The sequence below is a fragment of the Monodon monoceros genome, unplaced genomic scaffold (assembly GCF_005190385.1).
Source record: "Monodon monoceros isolate NGI ecotype Baffin Bay Population unplaced genomic scaffold, NGI_Narwhal_1 Super_Scaffold_19, whole genome shotgun sequence".
In the NCBI taxonomy this organism is placed as follows: Eukaryota; Metazoa; Chordata; class Mammalia; order Artiodactyla; family Monodontidae; genus Monodon; species Monodon monoceros.
In genome coordinates, this window is record NW_021703775.1 from 42,757,622 (window position 1) to 42,782,113 (window position 24,492).

At 38.5% G+C, this 24,492-nt stretch overlaps 1 protein-coding gene across 2 annotated transcripts in view; it reads left to right on the plus strand.

Annotated features, from left to right (window-relative positions):
* Positions 1 to 13,033: 13,033 nt before the first annotated feature.
* RTN4 (reticulon 4) overlaps positions 13,034 to 24,492 on the plus strand; it is a 66,635-nt gene continuing 55,176 nt past the window's right edge. Inside the window, exon 1 of one of the 2 annotated variants that reach the window (XM_029231566.1) lies at positions 13,034 to 13,913. In XM_029231566.1, coding sequence (XP_029087399.1) covers positions 13,352 to 13,913 — 562 coding nt within the window. In that variant the 5' untranslated portion in view covers positions 13,034 to 13,351. The remainder of the gene's footprint in view (positions 13,914 to 24,492) is intronic. The other variant, XM_029231567.1, reaches the window with a different exon arrangement.

Below are 24,492 nucleotides of genomic sequence, written 5' to 3' on the forward strand. Positions count from 1 at the left end.
CCACGATTATTATCCCTATTTAACAGATAAGGAATGAGGCACAGAGAAAATAATTGTTCAAAATCACAAACCTAGTAAATGAGACTGTCAGGATTTAAACCTAAGACGTTTGGCTCTAGAATCTATGCTTTTAACCCCTACCTTCACTGTCTCAGAGTGAAGGCGATTCTTCAAAACAGTGATTGTCAAATTGTTTAACATGTTTTAGAATATATTCTGGGGGCATACGTAACAGGAATGACAAATCTGCCGATGCAGTTCATTTGTGAGGCCGCAGAATGAAGTGTGTCTGAACTGGTCTGGTTGTCGTTTACCTCTCTAGTCATTTCTTTAGGGCTTACCTTTGGCAAATGGCATCTTTCTCACAAGCTTTACATTTGGAAACTGTTTGTGAATAAAAAAATTTTTGAGAGCATTCTAGCTCCAAATCGACATAATATTTTCCCTTCCAAGTTGTTATTATTTGTAATAACATTGCTCACTTGAATGCTTCTCTTCTTGGTGGTGGTCAGTCGTACTGGCTATAACAGCAGAGCTCTGCTTGGAAGTGGCAAAAGAGATGAAAGTAAAATTGATAACTAAGCTTGGTGAGACTTGAGAATGGAATAGGACAAGATGGGTTATTGCTTTGGAGAGGTTTTGATCTAAGTATGGAAAGTGATTATGAAGTGTTTGTAAAGTTTTGGAGAATCAGTATGACCCTATAAAGACCACAGGCAGGAATGCCATGCTTGAATCGTAATCTACAAGCTAAGACCCTACAGGGCTCATGACTCCCTAAATATGTTCTCAGAGAGATTTCCAATAAAATCATATACGCATACATAATGACTGGCATATCGAGTTAGGGTACATTTGAGATTAGTGAGGAGGAATACAAATTCAGATTGGACGGCAGAGCTGTATGCTTTTCTCCAGCCACTTTAAGTTATGATGGTGCAAGAATAGAGAAGGCAGGTTTGGATTTAACTGAGCTTGTGGTTTCACCAAGCTAGATAGGGGAAGCGAGTTGAGAGAGTCTTTGCTATTCTCAACTATTTGTTCTGCTATGTAAATTTTCAAAGTACCTTGTCAAGTTTCATGTAAAAGTCTTGTGATTTTGATTTGAACTTCTTTGACCATACTAATCAGTTTGGGAATAATTGCCTCCTTTATGATACTGAATCTTCTTATAACTCTTCATATCTTTGTCTCTATAATATCTTTTAGTGAAGTTTAAAATTCTTCTCCAAAAAAATAAATAAATAAAAGAAATCACATGTACCAAATCTAGCAACAAAGGACATGAAGAAAAATTGTCTATCACTTCCTTGTTCAGTATTTTCATAGTTAAAGCTGTTTATGAAAATTTTCCATGTAGGTTTCATCATAAAATTATGAAATAAGTTATTACTGTCTCAAATTCTTCCTTTGAGACTCAAATGGTTTAGTAATAACAAATGCTGTAACTTGGCTGCCAATTTAGAAATAGTTCTCTTGTAGCTGTTTTCTGAGTTTTTATCCTTTGAGTAGGCTGTCTTGCCTCTCTCAGAGATATTGTGTTATATCTCCCTTGGAAAAATACACCTTCCCTTCCCTCCCCTCCCCTCCCCTCCCTTCCCTTCCCTCCCCTCCCCTTCCCTTCCCTCCCCTCCCCTCCCCTTTCCTTCTCTCCCCTCCCCTTTCCTTTTTTTCCTTTCCTTTTTCCTTTTCTTTTTCCTTTCCTTTCCTTTCCTTTTTTTCAGCTTAGTTCCCTTACATAACACAAAATTTAGAAAGGCAATGTCTTCAAGAGATTGTGTAAAGGTTATAAGGCATCATGCATTATTTTAATTAATTACTCAAGTTCACACTGATTATATTAGATTTTTTGAAATCCAATAATTTGATTAAAATGAGGGTTCTCTTTTTGTGTGTGCACATCTGCATGCATGTAAAATTTGGCTATGTTCGTATTAGTTTCCTAAGGCTGCCATAACAAAATACCACAAACTGGGTGGTTTAAAGAAACAGAAATGTATTCTCTCACACTTTTGGAGGCTAGATGTAGGAAATCAACTTGTTGACTGAGCTATGCTCCCTTCAAAGCCTCTAGAATCCTTCCTTGCCTCTTCCAGATTCTGGAAGCCTTGGTGTTCCTTGGCTTGTGGCAGTATGACTCCAATTTCTGCCCCATCTTCACATGGCTGTCTTCCCTATGTGTCTCTGTCTTCTACTTTTCTTAAAAGGATCCCAATCATATTGGATTAAGGGCCCACCCTACTCCATTATGACCTCATCTTCACTAACTACATCTGTGATGACCCTATTTTCAAGTAAGGTCACATTCTGGGGTACTGGGGTTAGGACTTTAACATATCTTTGGGGAGGACACAATTCAACCCACAGCAATATCTAGTTACTAAGAAATCCCTTGTAAGCTTTTTAGGAATATAGGCATATTAATTTAAAAACGTAACTTTACCTTTGTTATTTGAAATAGAGAAAAGAAACAAATGAAGGAATATACTATTAAAATCTGCAGTGATAAAATTTTGCATGTCAACCAGGCTTTTATGGGAACTCTTCATTTTCTACTTCAGCAAAAGCTTGGAAGGCAATGTTTTTTATATTTTTGATTAAGATATTTGGCTGAATCACTGAAGTTAATATAGTTTTCTTGAATATGTTTCCAAGCCGGTTCAACTTTCTACATAGTTTTCATATTTGCTTTCAGAAATGAGAAAGATAGAGTTAGAAAAGAAGCTCATCTAAGTTAAACACACCATGTGACTATCCTCTTTCTCTTTTTTTTCTTACTTTGAAACGTATAAAAGGAAACTGTCTTCTTTCAAGAAAGGCTCTAAAGAATCTCGTTACATTTATAAAGACTTCCAAATGCTGTAATAAATCTGCCGGCATCATCTTTAATTCAGAGCATTGTTGCAACTCTCCTACTGTAAAATACATCTTTCTGAGCTGCTTATCCCAATATTTGATGTTGGCACTAGAGAGAAATTAAAGGCTAAAAATAAACAATAAAAAATGATTTTGAAGGTAGATCAGAGTGAGAGAGTCATTAGGTTTAACCCCGTGATTCACAGATGAGGATATTGAAGCCCAGAGGCTCCTGAAGGTCACCAAGCTGTGGATTTAGAATCTTGCTCTACTGAATCACATCGTATTTTCTTCCATATCTTATTCAAAACTTGTGCAAAAGGTGAAGAATAGTTGGCACTGAGTTGTACACTTTAAATGCATGAATTGTATGGTATGAGAATTATACCTCAATAAAGCTGTTTAAAAAAAGATTAATGGCTGGGTTTCAGAGGTTCAGCAATGAAAGCACAATACGCTTAGAAAACATTCATTTTAAATAATAGTTTCTTTTTAAAAAATTGCACAGTACATAGTCACCTGAAAACAGCAACTAGCCCCAATTCTAAGATATAAATAACAACTTAAGCTAGACTTAGTTTTATTTACAGCACTATCAATTTCATAGAGATAGAAGGTGATTTAGAGAAGGAAAATTGTTTAAGAAATAGTCTTAAAACATTTATTGACACCCAGAAAAGTCTGCACACATTTATAAGGTTAAGTTAAAATGTAAACTCTTAAATAATGCTCTGTCATGGAGCTTGAAGTACCATACTGCAAGTTCACCTTCCCAGAGGACAAATTAGGTTAACAGGAAACCGTGTTTTTTCTGTTCTTTCTTTCTGGAACTCTTATTAGTGATTCACAGGCCTCCCAAATTTATCTTCTAGCTTTTTCATCTTTTGTATTCTGTATTACATCTTTGTCTTTTTTAAGAAAAATAATCAGCTTTACTGAGATATAATTTTTATCCAACAAAGTTCACTCATTTTAATCGTATAATTCAATGAGTTTTGACAACGTATATAGTCGTGTAACCATCAACACTATCACTCCAAGAAGTTCCCTGTCCCCTCTGCAATCACTCCCTCCCCTCCCCCTGCCCCTGGTGGTTTTGCCCTTTTAAGAATCACATAAACAGAATCATAGGGTATGGAAGCTTTTGTGTCTTGCTTCTTTCATTAATATAATCCTTTTGAGTTTCCTCCATGCTGTGTATATCAATAGTTTATTCCTTTTTATTGCCAAGTATGATTCCAAAGCCACAATATGTTTATCCATTCGTTAGTTTATCCATTCGTTAGTTTGGGTTGTTTCCAGTTCTCATTTCTCTTGGATAAATATCCAGGAGTAAAATTGCTGAGTCATATCATTAGGTATGTTTAACTTTATAAGTAATTACCAAATGATTTTCCAAATTGGTGGTACCATTTTATACTTGCAAGAACATTCATTATGTATTCTTGCCAAATTTTGTAGCTTTGACTGTTCTATTTATGTCCATGATTCATTTTGAACTAATTTTTTTATTATGATGTGAGATAAGGATCAAAGGTCGTGTGTGTGTGTGTGTGTGTGTGTGTGTTTGCATATGGATGTCCAATTTTTCCAGCACAATTTGTTGAAAAGACTATGCTTTCCCCACTGAAATACTTTGACACCAGTGTAAAAACCTGACTATATATATGTGGGTCTATGAGTCTATTTCTGGACTCTATTCTGTTCTACTGATCTACTTGTCCATTTTTATGCCAGTACTACACTGTCTTAATTATTGTAGCTTTATTATAAATCTTGAAGTCAAGTTGAAGTCCTTCTAGTTTCTTTAATTTCTCTAGCAATGTTTGTAGTGTAATGGTCTTGGGCATATTTTGTTAAATCCATCCTTAAATATTTCATGTTTTCTGAGGCTATTGTAAATGGTGTTGCTTTTTTTAAAAAAGAAAATACTTCAATTTCCATTTGTTTGTTACTAATACATCTTTTCGTTCTTTTTTCTATTTCCCTGGGAAGTTTTACAAATGTAACTTCCAACACTTTAATTTTTTAAAGTTGCAATTAAAATCTTTTTGATGTAGTAAAATGAAATTTACCATTATAACCACTTTTAAGTGAGCAGTTCAGTGGCATTAAATGCACTCACATTGTGCAACTATCACCACTATCCATCTCCAGAACTTCTTCATCATCGCATAATGAAACTCTGTGTATACCAAATACTCTCTAAATACTAACTCCCCATTTCCACCTTCCCTTAGCCCTGGTACCCACTATTTTACTTTCTGTCTCTATGTATTTGACTATTCTAGGTACCTCATATAAGTGGAGTCATACATTACTTGTTCCTTTGTGTCTGGTTTATTTCACTTAGTCTTCAACCATGTTGTAGCATGTATCAGAATTTCATTCCTTTTTAAGTCTGAATATTATTCCATTGTATGTATATATCACATTTTGTTCTTCCATTCATTCATTAATAGACCCTGGGTTGTTTCTACCTTTTGGCTATTGTAGATAATGCTGCTATGAACATGAAATTGGTTTTAATTTGTGAACTCACTCATGTTCTTTGATTTTTTTTCATTTTTGTTATTTCTGTTTTTTGTTTTATGGAATGATATATGCTGTTATCTCCCTGTAAATATTAAAGTTTCTATGATGTTTTCTTCTGTTTTCTGTATGCCTCTGTTCCCTCAAGTTTCTTTTTCTGTTTATTTTCATTTTTAGCTTCCATTCAAGACTTTTGTGAAATGACTGGTGGTTCTTGTGTTTTGTTTTATGTTTAAGAGTAGAGAATTTTAAAAAATGGACGGAAGCTTTGTGGGGAGAAGGGGGCAGGTGGGGCTCATCAAGTCTTTTTACTGGGGTACTCCAAATGCCAATACTTTGAGAAATTTTCACTGGAACCATTTTGTTTCTCCACAAATGAATTATCCATTTCCTTTCTGGAGGAGAATGAGGTATAGGGGACAGCAGGGGCTGGGGGAGCAGTGATAGTGGGGCAGTGGTGATATGTTTAAGCCTTGCTGCAGGCTTTCTGGGTGTAGGAAGGGGACAAAGGGGCTGAGGATTCCTCTCTTACTTAATCCACTTGTTTTCAATACTAGCACCTCCAAGGGCTGAGCATCTCAAGGATTCTATGGCACAAAAGGACTTACTTCTAGTTGATATTGCCCCTTGAGAGGTGTTTAGGTTGTAACTTCACAGTCTGCTAAATCAGTAACTGCTCCTCTATCTGCTTTGTCTTCCAAAAATATGTTGAAATATTTTATACACTGTTGTCTCCTCTGTTATTCTCTTTGTCTTTGTTGGTTAATACCATTTTTATTGCTTTACTGACATTTTAATGGGGTTTTAGGAGGGAGAGGAAATGAATGACACATCATATTTAACTCATTAGAGTAAATAGTATTTATCATTTCATAAGTGATTTACAACATTACTTTTACCACCTGACAGGAAAAATTTCCACTCCGGACAATAAATAAAACTCAGATAAAATGGAAATAATAGATGATAATAAGTTTGTAGTAATAAAAGGAAAATGAATTTCAAAAAAGACACATGCAGGGTAATATACTATAGCACTTCCAGTGATGAATGTGTTTCTCAGTTCTCAGGAAAGTAGAAAAAAAGTTGAATATGAGCAATATAGATCTGTTGATTAAAAAAATCATATACCTCATAAATACAAGTAGTATATAAAAGAATCATTTATTGTTTAATTTTGTAATTTATAGAGTTTGCTTAATCTCTTATTACCTTTCTTTCAGCCATTTCCTTCTCTTTAGCATCTTCATTAGTGGCTGGTTAGTTACAGAAAGAGGCAAAAGTCTACCAGGCAATTCTACCACTTGTTATTGGCTAAGCGGCTGGAGTTACCAGTTTAATGACGGTTTAAGAATTATCTGAGGCTTAAATTATTGGTGCTGCCCCTATTACTATAGATTACTTAGTGCTGAATAGAATTAAACTGGGCACTTACTGGAATATTATTTTGAGTTCTGAGTTTAAGGTGAATGGAGAAAACAAAATGAGCGCCTATTTAAAAACTGGACCTATTGGAGTTTTTTGTTTTGTTTTGATTTGTACTGTCTAGGAAAAGAAAAGGATCAGTGGAAATAACATTGTTCAAATACGTCCAGAGATACTTCATGTTGATCTTTCCCAGGGCTCTACTCTAGGCCTTTTTCTCCCATGGGCAGTAGACAGTATCCACCAACCTGCTTGGCCATCCTCTCCTTTACCCCACCATTTTTCCTCAAATATTTACCCATGAAACCTAACCAACAGGTTTAGCTACCTGCTCTCCAGACTAGATTTAAGCTCCAGCCCTAGTTTTCAGCTGTCTCCTGATTATTTCTACTACTCCAATGTTCTTCAGGCAACTCAAGTTCATTGTATCTAAAAACTTAGGTCATTATATCCTCCCCAGCCTTACTCACCCATTCTGTGCTCCTCTCCTGACTTCTTTTCTTTAATAATGGCAGTACCAATTTACCTTGTCACCTAAACTTAAACCTTAGAATCAGCTTCTCTTTCTTCAGCCTCTCCATCCTATTAGTCACCAAATTCTATGAATTCAACTTAAATGTTTTTCAAATTTATCTTCTCCTATTTCCTATGCTATTAGTTTAGGCTTTCATCAACTTCTGCCTGAACTATAAGCAATAGTTATGTTTCACTTAGACCAGTCTGTCTGTCTGTCTCCCTCTCTCTATTATATACTGATACATGTAATATATATTCATACACATGTGTATATACATACATACATACACACACATATGAATGTGTATACACACATATGTATATATACCTATATATTCTTACGTAAATTAGACTATATGTTCGTTGATGTTAGGAAATGTGTTAGATGCTCAATAGATTTTAGTTGAAGAAATGAATAATGTTTATTTTAAAGATAGTGACCACCTGGTTTCTATTTCCATTCACAATAAAATAACAAAATTTATACCTCAATGTTTAGGTATTAGGAAGAGTGGGATACCTACTAGAGTGAGTTATTTATAGCCCAGATAATTTTGTAAACTCTTCTTTGTAGTTCTTTTTTTCTCATGAGGACAGATTTTCTTTTATTTCTCTAAGATGGTTTAGGAATTTCTTTGCTTGGATTTGTGATGCTTAGAACAACTGATCAAAAATAGTTTTTTTGCTAGATCAAAATAAATATCACCAGAGAAATGATGCATATTAAACTAGGAAGGAAATGCAGTATTAACACAGAGGACCTTTTTGGGCCTTATGACTTTCACTTGCATATTATATGATTTCTCTTTGAAATTTTAATTTTAGGTCCAACTCTAATTGTCAGTGTATAACCAGCATGGCCAAAGATGTTGATCTTATACTATTTATATGTCTATTCTTATTACAGATGAACTTAGTGTATGTCAAGATGTTAGCCAGAACCATAAGCTGCATTTCACAAAAAGGTACATTTCATGAAATCTAAAATCCCAGTGAAATGGTAGGGACAATGACATAGCAAGCTGTTAATTTTTCCCTTAAGAGTGCCAAAATGATGTTTTGGTCTTTTTTGAATACAAAGGTTGAACGTAGCTCATTGGTGCTCTTTGAACACAAGCAAGTCTTTCTCTGTTGGCAAAAAAGCTGTGATGCACAGCTTCTTGAAACAGATTTGTCAGGAATCTACCTTTCATCTTTCTCCCATGGTTGCTGAATCTACTCTCCAGTCTACATCCTATAGTATGTAGACAAGAGTACACCCATCCCACGCTTTTAACTCTCTCGGGGGCATACATGATGCAAGGACAATTAACCTGTTCTATGTATGTATACCAGATTAGGTGTCAATTCGACACTCTACAATAAGGTATACTACTACAGAAATGGAATGGGCTATTTCCCTAAGTAGTGAGTCTCCCTTTACTGAAAGTGTTCATGCACATTTGTGTCTGATTTGTTCAGTGCCGTTGTTCAGAGTCTTGAACAGTGCTTGGTGCAGAGTAAATACATAATGTATATATATACATATCATGTATGAATGAATTAAGCACATAATGGAAGCACAACATGGCTGATGTTTCAGTTAGCTTTTGCTGCGTAATGGACCATCCCAAAAGGTAGTAGTTTAAAATAGTGATTCATTATTTATCATGATTCTGTGGGTTGGCTGAACATTCATTCTGAGATGGTCTCATATTTCTGGGACATCAGCTCTGTGGCTGGGACGGCTAGGTCTTTCTCTCCATGTCTGTCATCTGGGGCCTCAGCATGCCAAGAGAGAGAGCGTGGAAGCTGTAATACTTCTGCTGGTTAGGCTTGGAACATTTCCAGCATATTCTATTGGACAAAAAAGTCACAAGGCCAGATCCTGAGATGGGGAAATTGACCCAACCTCTTGATGGGTGTTGTTGCAGAGTTTGTAGCCATTTTTAATCTACCACAGATGGCCAAGTTTAAAAAACCTTCTGTAGGGAATTCTTGTAATGGGAGGGAGATTGGTCAAGCTGATTTCCCAGAGTTCTTCCAACTCTGAGATTCCACCAGCCTGAATGGATATTTTTTAATGTTCTAAGAGAGAACAGTTATTAACCCATTGTAACTGGAAACTTTAAACTTCTACATCTGGTAAGATAATTTCAAAGATAATTCATTGAATAATTATTTTCTATTATTATGAACTAGAATTTATACTCTTCCTTTAACCATTTCAAAATACCTACGAGAATGTTCTTGTTAGTGAGAGTGGTATTTACATCTAGTTACCCTAATGTGTCACTAACACTACTTTTAATTCTGGTATAGCAGTAACATTCTCCTTTCCTTATGCTTTGTTGACCATTCTATGAACACTGGATAAGCTCTTTATTCGTATTCATCCATCAAATACTTAATTTTTTAGAAGTCACTGAGATAACAATATAAAATTCTTATTTTTCTCCTGTGTCAGAGGAGAGTGCTTATATTATTGCCTCAATATTTAATGCTATTTACTATTAAAATTATAAATCTACCACTTTTCTGTAATCATTCTTTTATGACAATTTTAATAAATTAAAGATATTTCTTTGTGACTATTTTAGTAATAGCAGATACAGAGATATACGAATGCAGAAATATCATATAAGCAACTTACAATTAATATATTAAAACCCTGTGAAACTTTCCATTAAGGAGTTTCAGAACAATCACAGTAGGCAAAACAGTATGGGGAAGACTGAACTGCTGATGGCTCAATTGTGATTTAATATAAAAGTTCATACCATAGAATTTTGCTAGTATATTTTTATATATGTATGGACTTAGTTGAAAAATCATGTATGTTTTTGATAATTTTTGACAAATATTTGACAAATACTTGAAACAGGACTGTTTTAGTTATTATTGAGGAATCTGTTTTGTTAAAAATTTTTACTTTGGCATTAACCTCCTGCCCCCAGATTCTACACTAACACTTCTCTCTTCCTACTCTTCCCAACCCTTCTAAAAACAAACAAACTCAAAGCAACTCACAACAATTTTCTAAAAATAAAGCCAGTTCATCTCTGTGGGACTGGTAAATCAGGTCTTTTTTTTTTTTTAATAGATTTAATTAATTAATTAATTAATTAATTTTTTGGCTGCATTGGGTCTTCCATTGCTGTGTGTGGGCTTTCTCTAGTTGCGGCCTGCGGGGGCTACTCTTCTTTGCAGTGCGAGGGCTTCTCATTGTGGTGGCTTCTCTTGTTATGGAGCACAGGCTCTAGGCATGCGGGCTTCAGTAGTTGTGGCACACGGGCTTCAGTAGTTGTGGCTGGCGGGCTCTAGAGTGCAGGCTCAGTAGCTGTGGTGCACAGGCTTAGCTGCTCCGCAGCATGTGGGATCTTCCTGGACCAGGGCTGGAGCCCGTGTCCCCTGCATTGGCAGGTGGATTCTTAACCACTGCACCACCAGGGAAGCCCCGATAAGTCATGTCTTGAATGTATTGTTGATAACTAACCTGATCAGGTAACATTGCCAGGAAATCTTGTTCTACCTTTCCTTTAAAAAAAAATAATAAAGTTTATTTATTAGTTTTACATTTACAGAAGAACTGAACATTAAAGAGAGTTCTTATACACTCCCATGCCCACCTCCCAATCGGTTTCCCCTATAACTAACATCTTGCATTGGTGTGATGAACCAATACTGATATATTACTAAAGTCCACAGTTTACATTATGGTTCACTCTTTGTGTTGTACAGTTCTGAGTTTTGCCAAATGTAAAATGTCATGTATCCATCATCACAGTGTCATACAGAATAGTTTCACTGCCCTAAAAATCTCCTGTGTTCCACCTCTGTGTCCCTCCTCCCTCCCCCCAACCCCTGCTTTTCCTTTTTAATACCCAAATTGAGCCTAGGGTAATATTAATTAGTTGGAGCTAAGAATTTGCTTAAATAACCCGTGATTCCCCATGGCAATCAACATTTCCCTTTTTTTAAAAAAATAAATTTATTTATTTTTGGCTGCATTGGATTTTTGTTGCTGCACATGGTCTTTCTCTAGGTGCGGCGAGCGGGGGATACTATTTGTTGCGGTGCGTGGGCTTCTCATTGCGGTGGCTTCTCTTATTGTGGTGCATGGGCTCTAGGCGTGCGGGCTTCAGTAGTCGTGGCATGCGGGCTCAGTAGTTGTGACTCACGGGATCTAGAGTGCAGGCTCAATAGTCGTGGCGCACGGGCTTAGTTGCTCATGAGGGATCTTCCTGGACCAGGGCTCGAACCCGTGTCCCCTGCATTGGCAGGCGGATTCTTAACCACTGCGCCACCAGGAAAGTCCCAATCAACATTTCTTAATCGTCAATTCAGACTAGTACTGTTCAATAGAAATAAAATATAAGCCATATATATTTAAAAATTTCTAGATGATGCATTAAAAAGAAATGAAATTAATAATATATTACATTTATCCCAGTATAGCCAAAATATTATCAATCCAACATGTAACCAATATAAAAATTGAGATATTTAAATTTTTTTGTACTAACTCTCAAAATCTAATGTGCATTTCAAACTTACAGCACATCTCATTTCAGATGACTCACATTTCAAGTGCTCAGTAGCCAGGAGTAGCCAATGACTAAGGTATTGAACAGTGCAGGCCTAGACTGTGAGCAACTTGAAAGCAAGCTAACCTCCTCTCTCCAGGGCCTCCAGATTAGGCAGGAAGGGAATATTTTTGAAAGGTATATCAGAAAGATAAAAAGGATCTCTAAACCTCTGGATGCTGATACTTAAATGTTCTGCAACCACTTTCTTTAAACCCTCCAGTTCTGGAAAAAGTGGAATGGGGATAATGCTTATTCTGGCATACCAAAGAAACGAGTATGTATTTGGCTTCCTGACTCCCAGAAGGCCTGAATCATCCGAAATGTTGACTCATGAGCCTAAAGTGACTGAAATATAATGTGAATCAAATTTGCCCTCCAAGGCATCGTTCTCTTTCCACTTTCCTCTCTCCCCTTCCTCTTTGGGTGACTCATCCTTCTACCAAGTAAGAGTCCAGTAGCGGGCAGATCCCAAAACCCTCTTTGAAGGAGACGAGCAGACTTTCAAATGGTCTGCCCCAGTCCCTAGATCGTCCAGCCCAGCTGTTTTGCCTACGTCATCCAGGATCCGCAGTTTAGACTGGGACTGATCGTAAAACTGTCAAAAATATTATTTTTTCTTTTAAGGTGGTGATGGTAGTAGTGATAAGGTGGTTTGGGAATTTAAGTTTGAAAAAAGACAATCTTATATCAAAATCTAAAATTTAACGTATACTTCAATCCTTAAGGCTACTCCACGGTCCCGTTATTTGGTACCTTTCTGCGCTCTGGGATTTTTCCTTTCCTGGGAGGAAAGTTTCCACTCCCAGTCCGCAAGATAATGCCTTTCCGGTGGCGCGCCAGGAGCGTCTCCGACCCCTCAGGGCAGGCAGGCAGCCGGCTCGCTTTCCCAGTACTCTAATTACACAGACTGACCTCCAGCTGTGGGCAAGGCCTAGCCCCCCCCCCCCCCCCCCAGTTCGACCCTCAACTACCCTAGGCGGACTGTGGGGTTCCCAGCTCCAAACCCCGCCCATCGAACCCAGCCTGGCCGGTAAAAGAGAGGAAGTGCGGTAACACCCACCCACTTGCGTCTTTTTCCTTTTCCGTTGGGCCGGCTGGTTGCCCGTCAACTCTATCTCTTAGCCGATTGGCTCGCTTCCTCCCGCGTTAGTGCCTGCCTCTCCCTGGCAGGAGGGTGTCACGCCAAACTGGGCGGAGAGTCGGCTGGCCTCTCTCCTTCGCTCGTCTGGGCGGCGGCGGCGGCGGCAACTGGGGACGGGGCGGGTGGCGCATCACGGGCGCGGAGGCAGGAGGAGCAGTCTCATTGTTCCGGGAGCCGTCGCCACTGCAGGTCCCTCGGCTCTTTGGGCCCTGCCCCTCTCAGTCTTCCCCACCCCCCATAACTGCCCGCGGCTGTGAGGAGAAGCGTCTCCCGCGGAGGCAGCAGCTGCAGCATCATCTCTTCCCCGCCAGCAATGGAAGACATGGACCAGTCGCCAATGGTCTCCTCGTCCTCGGACAGCCCGCCCCGACCTCAGCCCGCGTTCAAGTACCAGTTTGTGAAGGAGCCCGAGGACGAAGAGGAAGAGGAGGAGGAAGACGAGGACGAGGACGAGGACCTGGAGGAGCTGGAGGTGCTCGAGAGGAAGCCCGCCGCCGCGCTGTCGGCGGCCCCAGTGCCCGCCGCCGCCGCCACCCCGGCTGGCGCGCCCCTGCTGGACTTCGGCAATGACTTCGTGCCCCCGGCGCCCCGGGGGCCCCTGCCGGCAGCGCCCCTCGCCGCCCCGGAGCGGCAGCCGTCTTGGGACCCGAGCCCCGCGTCGTCGGCGGAGCCAGCGCCCTCCCTACCCTCCATTACCAAAACCTCGCCCTCCCAGCTCTCTGAGGACGATGAGCCTCCAGCCCGGCCTCCCCCTCCTCCCCCGGCCGACGTGAGCCCTCAGGCGGAGCCCGCGTGGATCCCGGCCGCCCCTGCCCCCGCCGCGCCCCCCTCCACGCCGGCCGCGCCCAAACGCAGGGGCTCCTCCGGCTCAGTGGGTGAGTGCCGCGCCCTTCGCCTCGCGCCGCCCCTCGCGCCCCTCCCTCTTTTGTGCGCAGCCCCCAAAGCCTGCGCCCAGCCTTCCTCTCCGCCTGGAGGGGGCTTTGTCTGCGGACCTCGGGGCGAAAGCGCCCCCGCTGGTGGGAGCCGCGGGGAGCAGGGTGGGGCGGTCGAGGAAGCCCGGGCTTGTTCTTTATTGTCCGTCTGGGTGTCGGGGAACAAGTGCACCCCGCCCGCTCCCAGGTTCTTCTCTCAGGTCTCCATTCCACCGCGTCCGGGAAGTTAGGAACCCACCCCTTGCAGGAGCTGGGTGTGTATCGAGGAACTAGGGGTGCGGATTCATCGGGCTGGCTCGGTTCCGGGGTGAGGATGGAAGGCCTTGGTGGCCTAATCTTTTGTCTGCCCGTCTGGGTTGCTCCTGGGGAAAAGACGCAGTTTTGCTGTTGGTCTTTGCCTACATTCACCTCTGGCCCCCCTCCTCAACCCTCCCTCGGCTTGGGTGGCCCCATGCGCTTCATCCCCCCCTCCCCCCGCTGGTCCAGTGGAGAACGTCCACTTTGACCCGACTGCAGTGAAGGGAGAGCGCCTCCAGTGGTGTGGCGCGTGGAGAACTGGGGAGAGGAGTTCTGGCGAAGGCCTGCCACCGCCCAGCTTACCGGGTTGTGATGTGGCGTCTCTCCCCGCCTCCCGGCTTAACCGAGCCGGGGAAGTAGGACCTGGGCGTCGTGTTCCGAGGGGGCGCAGTGCTGCCAGGGGCTCTGCCGCAGGGTCAGGGGAATTGCTGTTAGGGTGGACAGGTTTAGCCTATTAAGGCATCGTGATTGAATCGTAGAGAAAAAAGGAAAAGGCAAAATGGTTGACATTCCTAAAGAAGGGGAAACCTGTGGATTCCCTATCGGGAATAGGCCAGTTGAACTTGTGGCAGATTTACCATGAGACTTCATGAAATGTTTTGAGACAGACGTTTTCGTTTATTGGTTAGAAATACTACTTCGTAGAAGTAATGTTTTAGGTCTGCAGAGACAAATCTGCATAGTCTGTGAATATTTTCAAATCTTTTCATTCACGAGCATCTGGTTGTGTGTTATTATTATTAGTGACATTGTTTTATTACCCTTTTCATCTTGGGAAACTTTATTTTGGAAGAGAAAAAATCAAGTTCGTTAGAGATTGAGAATTCATCTTATTAGACACGTTAATTAGCTTAATAACAAATAGCTTGTTACTTTTGGGACAAAGTGTCCCACTAGTAGTAGGATTTTTATGTATAAAAGGGCAAGAATCAAGAATCAGGTAGTGTAACAGCCTGCTGAGAAATTGTCATAGCCTTGTAGGATTTTAGAAATGGTTCTTTTTCTAGAAAAAGGAACTCAGTGGGAGATCACAGAAGAATTTTTTTTTCTTCAATTCACTCCTGCTCCACAGTGGGGAAAATAAGCCAATAGTGATGTTTCTGAGTAGCATTTTGATATTGACATACCCCCAAACATTACTCAAAACATTATTCACTACACTAAAGATATTAGAATCTGAGGAGTAACTCAAATTTTCCTTTTTCTGGGCAAAAACACACATTTTAGAGAAACTAAGGTGAGGTAGAAAAATATTAAATAATAAGAAATTTGCAAATGATAAATTTAATGATTAAGAAAGGCATACTAATTTGTCATCTTGTATTCCTTCATGGAAACAAAGAAAAGAGTTCTGTTGTTTGAACCTTGGAGATTCAGGAGGTGACAGCATTCTCTTGGAATTTTGACTTTTGGAATACTAAGTTTGGAAGACAAAGGAGAAAGAATATTGCCTACTCAGCGACTCTATCTTTACATAGTTCCCTAATTCTGTATTGATGTTGCCTATTTGGAAAGTTTAGTTCCTTTAGTAAATACAGGAACATTATGATTTGGGGCACAGATAGTTAAGGCGTTTCACTGAGTCTAGGTTTCTTAACGAGTTCATTCATTCAACTGATTATTGATTACCTACAAAGAGGCACTATTCTAGGCTGTGAGGATATAGCAATAAGCAAGACACATGTGTTCCCCGTGGGGGGAGTACAGATAATATGCACACAATTAAGGAAGGCAGATTACTGTTAAGTGTTTTGAGGAAAATAAGCAGAATGGTGGTGTGGAAAATGACTGAGATGTGTGGGAGCCTTTTTAGGTAGGGCGGCACTGAGAGAGGCCTTTCTGAGGAGGGGAGATTTAAGCTGCAGGTATAAAAAATTTCCAAGAAGCTCCTAGGAGGCAAAAGCCCTGAGGCAGTAATAAACTTTGTATGTTTGAGAATCTAGTAAGAAGACTAGTGAGAAAAACTAGGGGGAGAGTGGTATAAGGTGAGCGTGGGGAGGTGGACTACACTTAGATCATTTGAGGTCTCTAACAGGCTATGGTAAAAAAATTTGCTTTTTAAAATATTGTTTATTTTAGAAATGTGCTCCTTAAGTATTTATATTGGGATTTTGGAGCAGAAATGTAGTTTTGAAGACTTAGAGAAACTAAAAGGACTGATGTGAGTAAAGACAAAGAGCTGAGAAATGTGCAGAACATGGTTAGAAACATAGAGCAGTCTGACTGGAAGAGGATTTATGTTAGTGAATATGGTAGATCCCTGACAGTTGTGTATGAAACATTGTTGTTTACCCTATTTTTTGAGTAAACGCTGATTTCCCTTACTTGGTAAGTTGTAATTTTGCTGTTTGCTGTTGTGCTTGGAGCATCTCCATTGCAATGAAGTAACTGAAGTGAGACTGAAGCCTCCCCTGCTGACCATTTTTCATGGAGAAGCATTGGCTTCAGGTTAAAAAGGTGGTTGGTTAACCTAGGCTTTGAGGATATGCAAACATTCATAAAGGATGGCATTGAGCTGGTCTCTGGATGTGTTCTAAGCCAGTGTTAATTAAGATTGAAAATGTGTGGTAGATCTGGATTCTGAAGGGTGTTGAATGCCAAATTAAGGAATTAGGGTTTTATCATCCTGCTTTTATTCATGCTCTGCCATTCACAGTTGCCTTTGCTTTTGGCAATTTAAATAATGAAACAAAAAATGTTTTTGTTGTTTCCCAAATATAAAGTTATTTCATTATTTTTCATCCTTCTGAATTACTGCTTTAGACATTGGGAAGCCACTGAAAATTATTGAACTGAGGCATGGCATCATGAAAGCAGTGTTAGAATAGTGAGTTGGTGACAATATTCAAGATAGGTTGGAAAGAAAAATAGGGGAACTATTTAGAAATCTTTCACAGTAGTTCTGAGAGAGGTGAGTAGAGCCTGAACTAGTTCATTACTAGTTCATTCAGTGGAAATGGAATACAGGGAGGAATATAAGAAACTCTAGGAAGCATGCTTTTTTTGGCTCTGAATCTCTGTTTTTATAGTTAGGTTAATAAGACGTTTTATGAAAGCAAAGTTGATAGGACTTGGAGGCCATGGATATAAATACAAAGAAAAGAATGTTGATGCTTATTAAATCAATTTCAGAGATTGTCCAAAGTTGTTTTTGCAATGGAAGCTTGTATAGAATTGAATATTGCTCATAAGTATAGGTTATGGCTTAAGGATGAAAAATTATTAGTCTTTTACAAAGTCATTTATTATATGATTATTTATATCAGCATAGGAGCACATATTAGAAATGTTAAAAGATTTTGAGTGATACATAGTTTAATAAATATCAGTCCTTAACATAAAGTTCAAGTAAACAGTGATGTGACACTCCCAGGAAGTAGTTGCCTCTAAAGAAAGGGATGTCATGCCATAATCCATTCCCCATCCTCTCTCCTCCTATTATAATCTAGAAAATGATAACAAGGAATGGAACTGATGAATTTAGAGATTCTGAATAATTCTCTTGTTAACCATTTCTAATTTTTTGACTAGGAATAACAGTTGGGAACAAGTGGTGTGCTCCTTAAGGATAAAGTGAATTACATTTCACATTGGTTCCTAGGAAGCTCAGTGTCAAATTTATAGTTCTTTTTAGTAACTCATGAGCTTCCTCAAATCCTTTTTAAAATGAAGTGATGAATATATATTGAACCTTTGATACATGTCTAATTATGTGGAATAGTATTTAGAAAACATGCTATTTGAGCACTGTATTTCTGTAAACTTGGAAGATTTGCTATGTTATATGAAACGTTTCCAAAAAGGAACATATTTTCTATTGTTCAGTAATTGATTCTGTTTTATGTGTAGTTATTTCATAATATACCTAAAAGCAGTTTATTTGAACCACTGCTGTTGCAAGGCCCCAACTTAAATGACACATTTTAAAGGTTCTTTGCTAGCCCAGGGTAAAAGTACCAACCAAATGGATAATAGTTCTTGAGTTTTCCCTGGTACCTCTAAGTAGAAGTAAATGTTGGCAGATGAACTATTCTTATAGTACATTCTTTGAGACTTTTTGTTCCTGTTTCTAAATATAGACCCTAGAAGGTCCCTCTGGGGGTGGTAGCACCAGGGATGGGAACTGTAAGGGCAGAACCATAATTCATCAGCAGTGTTTAAATGGGTGAGTGTGACCTTTGTGGCTAGCTAATGTAGGACATAGGCATGCAAAATGGTAGGACCCAGCTCTGCTTATGCTAAGGTGTTCTCAGACCAATGGCCTCATCATTCTTCTCAACTCTAAAGGGGAATTGATAATCTCACATCTAAATTGATGGTTTTTTGTTTCTTGGAATGGTGATTCTTAATTTTTAAGTTACTTTACTCATGTGTTCCCGTAACATTCTATTCTTACCTCATCATATGTATCATACTATATATATGGGAATGGTATGTTTACTCATTTCTGTTCACCAGACTATATGCTCCTTGAGGAAGGGGGCTGTATTACCTTTTTTCCTTGAGGAAAAGGACTGTATGGCATTATATTTGCATTGCTGAGCACAGTGCCTTAGATGTGGCATAGGCACTCAGATATTTGTTGAATGAATATAATATTATAGATGAATCCTGATCTATATTCTGTATCGTTCTAGAATTACTGCAATATTTTCTCTCAAATAAAAATCCCAAGTCTTGGGACTTGCCTGGCGGTCCGGTGGTTAAGACTCTATGCTTCCACTGCAGGGGGCATGGGTTCCATTCTGTGGTCAGGGAAGTTCTGCATCGTGGTGTGGCCAAAAAGAAAAAAAATATCCCAACTCTTTTGAATTAAAGCATTAATTTATTTACATATGCAAGGTATATGGATGTACCCTATTTTATTTAATCAGTCTCTTATTGATGGTTAATTAGGTTGTCTTTCAGCTTTTTCTGTTGTAAATAACATTGCTGTGAACACCTTTATATATACCTCTTTGCAAATACATGCATAGAAGTATATATATGTGTTGTAGGATATATGCGTTGTAGGATAAATTCATGTAAGTGGAATTATTGATCCAAAGGGTATATGCATTGAAAATGTTGATAGATAATGCCAAACAATAGGTACTACTCCTACTCTTATAGTAGGAGCTGTAAGCTGCTAAATATTGGATTATCTTTTTAGTAGTCCCTGAGTCCTTTGCTTAGGTGGCCCTCTAGTTTAAAAAAAAAACATTATTTCTTTAATGACTTGTTCTTATTACCATAGATGAAGAAGGCTTATAAAGTTTTGTTGTTCAAACAGATTTGGCAATAGTCTGGTTATATTGGTGATCCCTTGGAAGTTCAATATTAAGAAAAAATTAACACACTTTTTTTTTTTTTAAACCAGGTTTAGGGTGGAGTACGGGGACAAAAAGATGAGTAGAGATCGTAGTTATGAGAGGTACATGTAGGAGATTAGGAAAGAATACAAGCCCCCACCCGTAAAGTATTTTCTGCTGTCTTAAAACCAGAGGACTCTTGTGGTTGTACTATAGGGCCAATTATATATTTATGTTCCGTCAGCTGCCTTTGTGAAAAGAGAAAAAAAATCGCTTGTTTTTTTCATCCCCAACTTTATAGACTGACTTGTAAATTTGACTAATTGGAAGGTGCCATTGTTAAATTTATTTATCTCGGTGTTCTGACAGCCCTAGGTGAAGCTGACCTAAAGCATTAAAAAATTTTTTTTAATCTACTGGAGTCTCTGGTTTCAGAAAAGAAGGGAATTTACTTGTTTAAAATTCTGTTCATCTTTGTTCTAAGGGGGTTTAAACCTATCATATAAATCTCTTTCACAAATAGCCTTTATAACTTTTCAGTCTCAACTAATCACCATCATTATTAAGTTATTGAGAGTTTTATTATTCTACCAAGTTCTGGATTCAGTTTGCTAATATTTTGTTAAAGAATTTTGCATGCCTGTGTAAGGAATATTTTTCTGTATTTTTATTTTCTTTTAATAGCCTTGTCTGGTTTTGGTATTAGTGCATAAGTCTGTGAAACATTTTGAGAAGTGCTTGCTCTTCCTTAATTTGCTGAAAGAGTTTCATAAGCATCCTTCGATGTTTATAGAATTTACTAATGAAGCCATCTGGCCTTGGAGTTCTCTTTGTGGAGATGGTTTTAAATTATGGGTATTCTTTTTTTAAGTGATATAAGGCTATTCAGATTTTCTATTTCTGCTTGTGTCAGTTTTGGAAATGTATGCCTTTCAAGGAACTTGACTATTTCATCTTGATGAGTGGACATCAAGGAATTTGTCCGCTCACCTAAGTGTCTAATTTATTGGCATAAACTTGTTCATAATATTCTCTTATTTTTTAGGATTTATAGTGATAGTCCCTCTTTTATTTCCAATACTTATTTTTCTCTTTTTCTTGATCATTTTAGGGATTATCAATTCTATTGATCTTTTCAAGGAACCAACTTTTGGTTTCATTGATTTTTCTCTGTAGTTTGCATGTTTCCTATATCATTGATTCCTGCTGTTACTTATTTGGGTTTAACTTGCTCTTTTTCTGGTTTCCTTAGGTGGAAGCTTTAAACTTTGAATTTAACCTTTTTTCTCAAAGCATTTAGAGCTATAAATTTCTCTCTAAGCATTGCTTTAGCTGTATCCTGCAGATTTCCATTATCATTTGATTTAAATTATTCTTTAATTTTTCTTGTGATACATTCTTTGATCCATGAGTTATTTAGAATTGTGTGTTTAATTTCCAAACATTAGGGCATTTTCCAGAATTCTATTTTATTGATTTCAGTTTAATTCATGTGGTCAAAGAACATGCGCTGCATGATTTCAATCCTTTTAAATTTATTGAGATTTGCTTTATAGACCAGGAAATGGCTTATCTTGGTGTATGTTCCATGTGTACTTGAGAAGAATGTATATTTTGTTGTTGGTTGTAGTGCTCGGCTCTATAAAAGTTCATTGGAGTGTTGTCTAAATCATCTATATCCTTGTTTATTGAGTGTGTGTGTTATGTGCATGTGTGTCCAGTCTCTCAATTAACTGAGAGTTGAGTGTTAAATTTTTTAAATAATATTTGTAGATTTGTCCTTGTCTCTCTTTAGTTTTTGCTTCATATACTTCCATTACACCTTTCCCATATACCTTTAGTGTTGTTATATCTATTTAGTGTTAGGTCTGATTACTCCTTTTTCATTATCAAATGCCCCTCTTTACCTTTGGTAATCTCAAGATAATACTCCTTGTGTTTGAATCTACTTTTGCTCGACATTTGTATAGCCATTCCAGATTTTGTAGGATAAGTGCTTGGATCATATATCCTTTTACATTCTTTTACTTTTAATCTACCTGTGTTTTTATGTTTAAAGTGTGTGTCCTGTTAAGTGGCACATAGTAGGGTTTTTATCTAGCCTGAAAACCTCTACCTTTTAATTGGGGCCGTTTACTACATTCAGTGTAATTTTTTTTTTTTTTTGGCCATACGCAGGCCTCTCACTGTTGTGGCCTCTCCCGTTGCAGAGCACGGGCTCCGGGCGCGCAGGCTCAGCGGCCATGGCTCACGGGCCCAGCCACCCCACGGCATGCGGGATCCTCCCGGACCGGGGCACCAACCCATGTCCCCTGCATCGGCAGGTGGATTCTCAACCACTGCGCCACCAGGGAAGCCCCCAGTGTAATTATTAATATGATTCACTTAAGTCTGTTTAAGTCTGTGGCGTGTGGGATCCTCCATTGCGGTGCGTGGGCTTCTCTCTAGTTGTGGCGTGTGGGTTTAGTTGCCCCACAGCATGTGGGATCTTAGTATCCCCACCAGGGATTGAACCAGCGTCCCCTGCATTGTAAGATGGATTCTTAACCACTGGACCACCAGGGAAGTCCCCATTTAAGTCTCTTTTCTCTTTGTCCCATCTGCTTCTGTTTTTTTTGTACTTCTACATATTCCTTCCATCCTTTGTGCTTTTATTGTCATACATTTTACTTCTACATATATTATTGTATATTGTAATTATTTAAGCTTCAAAAGTCAGTTGTTCTTTTTTTTTTATTCCTAGGTATTTTATTCTTTTTGTTGCAGTGGTAAATGGGAGTGCTTCCTTAATTTCTCTTTCAGATTTTTCATCATTAGTGTATAGGAATGCCAGAGATTTCTGTGCATTAATTTTGTATCCTGCTACTTTACCAAATTCATTGATTAGCTCTAGTAGTTTTCTGGTAGCATCTTTAGGATTCTCTATGTATAGTATGTCATCTGCAAACAGTGACAGTTTTACTTCTTTCCAAATTTGTATACCTTCAAAAGTCAATCATTCTTGAAGGAAATTAAGGTATGAGAATACTTTTATCTACTCATATATTTACCATTTCTTTAAAGAACTTAGGGAATGAGAATATTTTGTATCTACACATACATTTGCCATTTCTGCCCTTCATTCCTTCATGAAGATTTGGGTTTCTGTCAGGCATCTTTTTCCTTCATTGTGAAGAACTTCATTTAACATTTCTTATTGTGCAGGTCCCTTGGTGATGATTTCTTTCAGCTTTTGTTTTCAGCTTTTGTTTGTCTGTTAATATCTTAATTGAGCTTTACTTTTGAAGGATTTTTTGATGAATACAGTCAATTTTGTTATTTGTGGTGGTTATGGTCTATAAAGTCACAGAAAATACTGAATTAGCAGATACTGAATCATTGTCCCTAGGGGAAATACAGGGTTAGGTTCCTGTGAACCTTTAGTCATAACATTTTTGTTACTCGTCAGTATATAACTTTGTTTTAAGTGTGTTTCTATTTAAAGAAACACATTATTTGATATATATTGTAGACTCCTTAACATTGAACTCATGGCTAACAGAACTATAACTCATGTCTGAATGAACCTTATCTAACACACGTGTTTCCTCTGTAAGGTACATCATAGCCTTCTTGCTGTTAAGAACACTAGACAGCACTTCAGCATTGCAGCACTTCAGCATTGTGCTTAGGGGCCATATCAGAATACCAACAGAAAGCACAGAAATGCAAACAGTAGGGCACTAAATAGACTGCTAAAAGAATACTTGTTTACTGTATGTGAGCTGAAACAAGAAGGAATAAGGTTGCCTTGTTTGACCTCACCTGGCAACATATGTTGGGGGACTGGAATGTATGGCTCTTCTGCATGTGCCTGCTGCTGTAAGTACTGATTTTGGGTTTATCAATTTAGTGAGTAGGCCAGTTGGCAAATTAAGGAATCAGATTATGAGGGTTGACTGCATGCAATTCTAGGTTTGCAGTTATTTTCATCATTTTAAAGAATGTTTTATTATCTTTTGGATTGCGTTGTTTCCAGTGAGAGGTCAGGTCATTCTTATTGTTTACCTGCCTTTTCCCTCTGTTTTTAAGATTTTTCTCTGTCTTTGGTTTTCAGCAGTTTGGCTTCTACAGTATAGTTCTTTGTGGTTTTGTGTTTATCCTGCTTGTGGTTCATTGAGCTTCTTGGATCTGTGGGCTGGTATTTTCTATCACTATTTTCAAATTTTAGGCTGTTATATCTTAAAACTTTTTTTTCCTGTTTCAGTCATTATTGTCTTTGGGGGGACTCCAGTTATGTATGCATTAACTGCTTGATTATCTCATAGGTCATTGAGACTGTTCATTTTTTCCCCCCAGCTTTTTGTTCTTCATGCTGTGCTTCAGTTTAGATATTTTCTTTCTGTTGCTCTTTAAGTTTATTGATCTTTTCTTCTCCATTGTCCAATCTACTTTGAAGCTCATCTGGTGAAATTTTCTTTAGATTAATGTAATTTTCAGTTACAGCATTTCCATTTGGTTCTTTTTCTAGCCCATGTTTTTCTACCAAGACTCTCTGTTCACTCATTATGTCTTTTACTTTACATACTTAGGAATTTTTGAAAGCTGTTTAAATTTCCATTTTAATATTCATTAATCCAACATTTACACTATTTCTTTTTGTTTATATAGGCTGTTTTTTCTTATTTATGCTCAAATTTTCTTCTTTTCACGTCCAGTAGTTTTTTATTTTATACTGCTTGTCATGGATGTGGTGATAGTTTTGTTCTGGAAGGCAATTGATTTGCTGGCAAATCACCTTGATCTTTTTTAAGTCTTGATTTTAAAGTTAGGGTGGGTCTAGAGCAGTGGCTGGCTGACTTTTTCTTTAAGGGCAAAGTAGTAAATATTTTAGGCTTGTGGGTCATACAGGTTCTATCTAACTACTCATCTTTGCCATTATAATGCAGAAGTAG